Source organism: Arachis ipaensis, chromosome B2, assembly GCF_059453495.1.
Source record: "Arachis ipaensis isolate K30076 ecotype BB chromosome B2, ASM5945349v1, whole genome shotgun sequence".
In the NCBI taxonomy this organism is placed as follows: Eukaryota; Viridiplantae; Streptophyta; class Magnoliopsida; order Fabales; family Fabaceae; genus Arachis; species Arachis ipaensis.
This window is the reverse complement of record NC_142437.1, coordinates 125,570,970-125,579,510: the sequence shown is the minus strand read 5'-3', so window position 1 is coordinate 125,579,510 and position 8,541 is coordinate 125,570,970. Positions and strand designations below refer to the sequence as shown.

At 30.2% G+C, this 8,541-nt stretch overlaps 1 protein-coding gene across 1 annotated transcript; it reads right to left on the bottom strand.

Moving 5' to 3' along the window:
* Nucleotides 1–413: 413 nt before the first annotated feature.
* Nucleotides 414–5,163, bottom strand: LOC107626517 (protein SIEVE ELEMENT OCCLUSION B). The gene is made up of 7 exons (XM_088504398.1): nucleotides 4,832–5,163; nucleotides 3,519–3,599; nucleotides 2,741–3,174; nucleotides 2,542–2,636; nucleotides 2,228–2,361; nucleotides 1,580–2,065; nucleotides 414–1,316 (listed from the first exon to the last, which is right to left on the bottom strand). The coding sequence occupies exons 1-7, from the start codon at nucleotides 5,054–5,056 to the stop codon at nucleotides 675–677; spliced, it is 2,097 nt and encodes a 698-aa protein (XP_088360524.1). The 5' UTR covers nucleotides 5,057–5,163; the 3' UTR covers nucleotides 414–674.
* Between the last annotated feature and the right edge of the window lie 3,378 nt (nucleotides 5,164–8,541).

Below are 8,541 nucleotides of genomic sequence, written 5' to 3'. Positions count from 1 at the left end.
CTTAATTAACAAAAATATTTAAATGTGTAACGAAACTTTTGTTTTATGTGATAGTTTATGTTACAAAGTTTTCAATTCTTTTTTTTTCTCTAGAGGAGAGACAGATCTCTATATTATTTTTCATTGAGAAGAATTCTTACATCAAACTATAGAATCGCATGAATTATTTTCTTTATGTTTTCTTTCTAAACTTTTGAATTCTGAGTAGTCTCTGTCTTCTATTCTCTTTAATATAATGATTTTTTACATATAAATGTCTATTTATATAAGTTGGATATGATGAACAATTTACATCAAACTATAGAATCGTGTGTTTACTCTTATAATGTCTTTGCTTGCGTCATAATATACTATTTGCACCGCCTATATTAGAGTATTTTTAATATTTAGAGTTTAAAATTTGAAATTTGCACTAATAATAATTATATTATTTATTTAGTTATAACATATCACTGAAGTAACAAACATATTTTAAGTCAATCTACAAGGAAAACATATTCGAAACACATTATTGATGGGCACCTAGAGCACAACTGCAGAGCAAACACACGAAAATAAAAAGAAAAAGGCATAAAAAGAAAAACAAGTAAATTAGGGGAGAATATATTGGACAAACAAATACCAAATTAACTATAGAATTCCTCCACAAACCAGTAATTTAGTAGTGGAATTAATCAGGAAGTGTACTTCTTCTCAATCATCACATCACCACTCTCTGTAGGTTCGGCTTTATGAGAATGACCATGGCAGCACTTGTACCGAACAGATTCTATCTCCATGGTTCGTCCACACATAGGGTCTGGACAGTTTATGGGATCAAGAATATCGGCAGGATAATTAGCCAATTGCATGTGAGCGCATTGGGCAGGTGAATCCCGAAGCTTGTTCTCGTAGTATTCTCTGAAAGCCACGTCAAACCCTGCTTTCTGCAGCACTTTGTCTTTCCATATCTCAAACTCGGCGGCAGTGGCAAGCATGGGTTCCCCGGGACCTAGCAACTTCACATTTGAGCCTTTGCTTAGTAGAACCCATCCCAGCTGGTCCTGTTTAAGGCAGAGGAAGCTCTTTATCTCCTCAGCGGTGGGATCTCTGCGCTTCTTCAGAATCTTGCTCGCGAACAGGTTCTCAATCCCAATCCAGAAGCGGGGAACAATCCGAGGATCTTCTTTTCCAAATGGATAATACTCTATTATGGCATCTGCCTTCTTGATAACCTCATGCATTTTCATTTTCTCTACTGCCACTGTTAAGTCTTGCATCCACTTGCTGTTACCGTCGGCACCTCCGTAGATGAAGATGAAACTGTCCCCTTTAATCTGATGTCGATAGTATTCAATTCACACAGCAACACGCGGACACATAGAATATTAATTATTTAACTTGTAAAGTTTTGATAGAAGGAAATGAACTCATTTTCTGCACTTAATTAGTTAAGATTCGTCACATCACAGGTAATAACCAGGTAATGACTATGAAGCTAATTGAGTACACAGAAAATAGATCATGCAAACATCTCTGTAACTTGTATACGTATGAAGTGATATGTGCAACATGCAGGCACAGGTAGTGTAGAACTTACAAGGTCTTGTAATCTTGGATGCACTTTCTTCATCTCGGCCCAGAACCAGTTCCATTTCTGTGTAAGTAGCTCATCATCGGAGGGCCTGAAAGGGAAGGCATCGATGCCCCACACAAAGATCATGTGCATTGCATTGTAGTTGACAACCCTGCCTTGAGGGTTCAACACAGGGATGATAGGCTTATTCTTGTAGTTCAAGTCCTCTCTTATCAGTTTGATTCCCGCCAAGGGCAGGAAGTACTCAACCACGTACCATTGCATGTCAAGTTTCAAGTTCTCAAACTCTGCCTGGCGAAGACGGTTCCAATCATCCACCACGGGAACCCACAATATCTTAAAATCCTCTTTCCTGTATCCCTTGACATCTTTAGGATCTTCTTGCAATCCAACATATATAGATTGTAGAAGCCGAATCTCATCTCTGATGCTGTCTAGGCCTGAAATGAACAATAACACATGCTTCTGCCTAAACACTTCGATGCTAACCTGTTTAATTTGCCCCACAACAATAAATTAAAAGGAAATAAGAACCTAATTCAAATTAAATTGAGTAAATAGCTCTGCCTCTAATTATTGTATAAAAAAAATTTCCGGTACAAGCTAGGCGATATATTTTGTCATGGAAACCATATATACTTAAATACTCACCCTTTGTCTATTCAAGCCCTCGTACACTTGGGGGTCCTGAATTTCATTGTGGAAGATCAGAACCTTCAAAACCTCTACAATTTCTGTTGGTGTTTGAAGGACCCTCTTACGCCTCCAGTAATCTTCTAGTTCACCTGTTTGCAATAAACAGAGCATAGAGTTAATCACTTATTGATTTATCAGCATGACGCACTAATAATGTATTTGTTATATGTATCTATCCGTCGACGCCGATAGTGATAACAATGAATGCATATGCACCGTTTTATTATTGTTTATAAAATAAATAAACTATTCACTAAGCAAGACGTAACCTATTTCTTTTCTGCTTCTTGTCAGATGCGCCTTTAATTTGCTGAGAATGGAGGAAAGCTTGTTACCGAAATTCGATATTTCAATTCCATCTTCCCTGTAGAAAACAATTAAGCAATTGAAGTAATATAATTTATATAAATTGAAGTGTGATCAAGTAAACGCCCCTGATATAAATTGTACTGATATGAGAGAACTTACGAATCACCCATGAGAAAATCAATATGATTAGTACAAGATACAATGGTGATGATTGTCCAGTAGACAACCACAGGGATTTCTTGCAAGGCATCGGACAAGGCGGGCACATCCTTTGAGTCATAACCTTTGGTAGAGAGCCTCTCCAACTCAGTGATACACTCAACGGCTAACAATACGCTCTTGACCAAAATGTTATAGTCGGCTCGGGCTTGTCTGTTCCTCTCGATGCTATGAACTTTGTTCATCTGAGCCAATGACCTTCCGAGCTGGTCCCCGGTTGGAACCTGCGCAAGGTGCCAAAAGTTCCCATATTCCATCGAAAATGCGGCTAGTGTTAACACCGCTTTTCCATCCCAGCTGTAGGATTTCAGCTCTTCAAGTATCCACATTGTTGTTTCGTGTGCGTAATGCTCTCCATGAGGTGTGTTCATCATCTATAACGTAGCCGCCCGTAAGTTATTATTATTGTATTTGGCATAAAAGTAATCTTGTGTAGGATCGATTTAATTATTTATTTCTTCAATTTAAGGTGAGTTTCCTATTTCCTTAATTAATTTCGCGATTCAATTACTCGGTTTGTTATTTTTTATTTTTCTCAAACTACTGGACATACTAAGTTCTAACACTTCTTTAATGACTGGTTTAATTTAGAGTGGCCAAAATCATTATAACGCATAAAATCGGGTTAAATTATATATGTATATGGATTATTTCCGTGCATATAGTGCCATAGTGGGAGTGGTAAATGTAATATCATCAATATGCTGCAGAGAGTAACCTTAGAAACAATACGCTTCAGCTTTTGGAACGGTGGATTGAAAGTTGACACGGTAATATTGTCCTCTATCAGATTACCAGCCTGCAATAAAACAAATAATAAAATAATTAAAAAATTGCTCTGCTTTTCTTAATAATATATAATATATTAATGCTTTATGTATTATTTTTTTATGTTAAAGTGATTAATAAAAAATAAAATAATTTTGTAATATTATAAAAAAAATGACATAAAAAAATGTGAAGAAACCCTAATATCATTTTTGTGTGCATAATAATCTCATGTATATTACAATTCGCGAAAGGAAGGGGGAGAGAACATGAATTCGACTCTAATAAAAATTTTATAATTATTTTTATGTAAATTTTTTTTTAGTTTTCGAATGATGAATTATAGAATTAGATTTTGACATATTATAAAAGTGTTATTTTTATATAAAGAAAAAATTTTATTCTCCTCTCTTAAGAGGTATTAAAATGACACTCTCCTCTCTTCTATTTGTAAAATGTACATTCTCTTTTCTTATAACTTTTAAAACACCTCCTCTTTAATCTATTTTAATTTTTTTTATGTTAACTAATATTAATTTTATCTATTTTTTTTTAAAAAAATTATTTTTTACAAAAATTTTCTTTAGCAAAAATTTTATTTTTTTTGTAATTAAATTTTACTTATCTAAATACCCTTTAATAAATTTTTTTTATCGATTAAATTGTATTTTTATCAAAATATTTTTAAAAATTAATAATTAAATTATTTTTTTAACAAAATACCTTTCAATAATTTTTTATTTTTAAATTGTGATTTTATCAAAATTTTTGTTAACAATTATTTTTATATTTTATTATTGATTTTCTGATATCAATATATATTATTTAACATTAAATAAAAAAAATCTTACCACGGTTAATATGTATAACAATTAATATATATTAAAATCACAATTTAATAATTAAACATTGAAGAATATCTTAAAAAAATTAATTTGGTAAAAATACAATTTACTCAATAAAAAATAATTTATTAAAAAATATTTTAATAAACAAAATTTAATAAAAAAATAAAATTTTAATTAAAAGATATTTTTGTAAAATATAATTTTTAAAAAAAAATAAAATTAACTTTAGTTAACATTAAAAAATTATAAAAAAAATATATATTTTACAAATAAAAAAATAAAAATATTATTTTAACATTTCTTTAAAAAAAAGTAAATTTTTTTCTTATATAAAATATATATAACTAAATAAATAAATTATATTTTTATATAAAATATATTAAAAAATATTTTTTTAACTTCTTCATTTAAGTACCTTATTAACAACACCAGTGTCAGCGGCAACCGTGGAACGCTTGATAATGCTTGAAGTGACGTTGAAAATGGAATCCACATCATACCTTTGAGCGGTGTGGACGTGAGTTATGTAAACTCTCTCGAGGATCTGATCATCGGTCAAAGCCAATGGGTTCACCAGCGATATCGAAGCCTTGGCTTGTTGCAGGTGCGCACTCGAAACTGGTACCGACGATATCGACATATCTGATCAGATATAGATGTGATACTCTCTTAAATTAAATTTAGATAAGTATATATCTATCTCAGTAGTGAAATTGTTGCCTTGCTCTTAATTGCCGTGGTTGTTTGGCCTATTTATGAGGAGTGGACTAAGCTATCTAGATTGATCATAAACGTACAGTACGTACGTACGTGATAGACATACGATTAAAGTGAAAAAGAATTAACATATATTCACCCAAATCTTGCCGTGACTTCTTTGCCCCCGTCTTAATTACAATATCAGTAACACTGTATGCTTTATCCGTCATTCATGCATGTGAGATAAGCAGGGGATACTGGGATAGTATTGCCATTTTGTGATGACTTCCTGCAGCTTTTTTCGCACTTATTTTTAAATACAATTCTTTACAAGATATGTATCCTGCACCTTTTGCTTTTGCTTTTGATAAATCAAAATTAGACCTTCTGGCTTCAAGAAAGGAATATTCAATACTAAAAGGTTAGAACAAGGAGAATACTTATAAGATTGCAACAAGTAATGGATATCATCACGAATCTCGTCGTCCTTCGTTCCTTGTGTAACAACTTACCCAACTGTGATGAAGCCGAGGAGTACGTTATTTGAGTTTTTTTTTCTCCCAAGTAATTAAAGAGTTGTATGTTATTTGAGTATTAAATACTACTGTAAATAAAAAAACGATTGACTAATTAATCTCACATTAATTGCAAAGCTGATTTTTAACCGGGCCAGCCAAAGGGATTAGCTTATCAGTCCAACAAAGTGTTTTTAGCAACCAAGTCCAATTAAGTTAGTTTAAATTCAACAAAAATCATTTTCATTGCACCAGCGTACAAATGCAATTGAATAACGCAAACATATCATTTTTCGTTTTCGCGTTCCTTCTTTTTCGCATTTTTTCTTCTTCTTCGTTTTCACATTTCTTCTTCTTCTTTGCGTTCTATCTTTTTTTTTTTCGCCTTCTTCCTTCTTCTTCTTCGCGTTCCTTCTTATTCTTCACGTGTTTTCTCTCAATCGTCATTTTTTTATTGCTCTGCGTTTTTTCTTTTCCTCCTTTTAATTGAGATTCATTTGGATCCAGAAATGAATTCGATGTGTTTTTGTTGATGATTGCGTCTTTTTGACTGGTTGTTCAAAATTGAACTAATTTCAATTCATTTGTGAAATAATTGATATTCACTTTATACTGCTGATAAGTATTGACCAAAATTTTTATTCCTTAAGTAATTTCGGTTCATTTCTTAGTTTAATTGAGATTCATTTGGATCCATAAATAAATTGTATGTGTTTTATTGATTATTGAGTCTTTTTTACTATTGGTTCAAAACTGAACTAATTTCTATTCATTTGTGTGTTAATTGAGGTTTACCTAATGCTACTGATAAGTATTGACCAAATTTTTAATTCCTTAAATAATTTCGGCTCATTTCTTAGTTTAATTGAGGTTTATTTGGATCCAAAAATGAATTGAATGTGTTTTTGTTGATGATTGAGTCTTTTTGACTGCTTGTTTAAAATTTGGTTTATTTATGAATTAATTGAGGTTCACTTGATACTGTTGTTAAGTATTGACCAAGTTTTTTATTTCTTAAGTAATTTCGGTTCATTTCTTAATTTATTTGAGGTTCATTTGGATTCAGAAATAAATTTGATGTGTTTTTATTGATGATTGAGTCTTTTTGACTATTTGTTCAAAACTGAACTAATTGAATGAAATGAAATGGAATCTAAATGCAATAGAATAAAGTGATAATAAATAATTTCATTCTTCTTTATTAAAAAATTTGGTCAATACTTATCAGCACCATCAAGTGAATCTCAATTAGTACACAAATGAACCAAAATTAGTTCAAATTTGAATAAACAATAAAAAAGACTCAATCATTAACAAAAACACATCGAATTCATTTCTGAATCCAAATGAACCTCAATTAAACTAAGAAATAAATCGAAATTACTTAAGGAATAAAAAATTTGGTCAATACTTATCAGCATCATTAAGTGAACCTCAATTAACTCACAAATGAACCGAAATAAACTAAGAAATGAATCGAAATTATTTAACGATGGCATCAGAAAAAATCAGAACCAATAAAAATGCTAGTAAAATATTGATGTATGTTATTAGTGATGATGACAACGAAAGAAGAAGAAGATAAAGAGAAGGCGCATGATTTAAAAAGCAGTTATAACAATTTGATTAAATTTAGTTAAGTATTTTGTTTGAATGTAGTGTAGAGCTTTATTTTATATATATATATATATCAAATTTTAGATGTGAAGATAAATGAGATAAGCTTGGGTTATTGTTCTTTTATTATTATCGTTTGTTAAGTAGCTAATTTTTTTAATCAATTATCAGCAGTACAACATGAAATAAAGCGAAGAAAGAAAAAAAGTTTAAAAAAATAAATATTACCTGAAAAAGTTAGTTTTTTTTCTTTTTTATGTGAAATTCATGAATTCATTTTATTTGATCAATTTTATATACGAAAATACTAAAAAATTATTAGAATTTATTATCTTTTATCAATATTTTTAGTTATAAATTCAATTTTTTTTATTTATTAATCCAATAACATATTTTACTCTATAATTTTAAACATTAATGATTAACTAATAATAATTTTTTATGACCCTCTATTATTTATTTTTATATTTTTTTTATTTTGCTTTTCAATGCCATTAGTTAGAGTTATTCTTCACATACAAGCGTTTTTCTATACAAGTCATTTATATTCACGCACTCATATTTTTCTTCCGTACCACTTCTTCATAATTTTTTTTTCATTATCGTCGTCATCAACACCACCTCTTCCTCTTTCTTTTTTCATTAAAATTTCTTCTCCTCTTTTCTTTTTCTCTTTCTCCTTCATCATCAGTTATCTCGTTGCTTGTTGAAGATAATAAATAATTCAGGTTCAGATTGTCAATTGAACCAGAACAAAATTGATTATTGTTTTGAAAATATATTTAGAAGAAAAAATATAGCATTAGAAGAAATAATTTTCTACAGTAAATTTGGGTGTAGCACGAAGATATTTGGGTGTAACACGAAAATATTTGGGTGTATTTTAAGAATTTTTGGATGTATTTTTATTCTGATAAGTTCTGCATAATTCGAAACTCTTCTTTCTCTTCCTCCTTCTCATCTTCAGATCTTCTACTGTTTCTTCTTCTTTTTTTTTTTTTATCATTATCACCATCTTCTTCTTCTTTTCTTATTCATCTTTTCTTATTTTTTTACTTTACTTTCTTAACAAGAATAAAAACAAAAAGATCAAACAAAGAAGAAGAAGAAACACATAATGCTGTAAAATTACTTGAAAGAGAATGAACTTACATTCATTTAACTAAAAGAAAGAAAGAAATAAGGAAAAAAAGAAGAAAAAATGCAGCATTAAAAAAAATATTCTTCTGTATTTGCAGCAAATTTGGTTGTAACACGAAGATATTTGGGTGTATTTTAAGAATTTTTTGGTGTA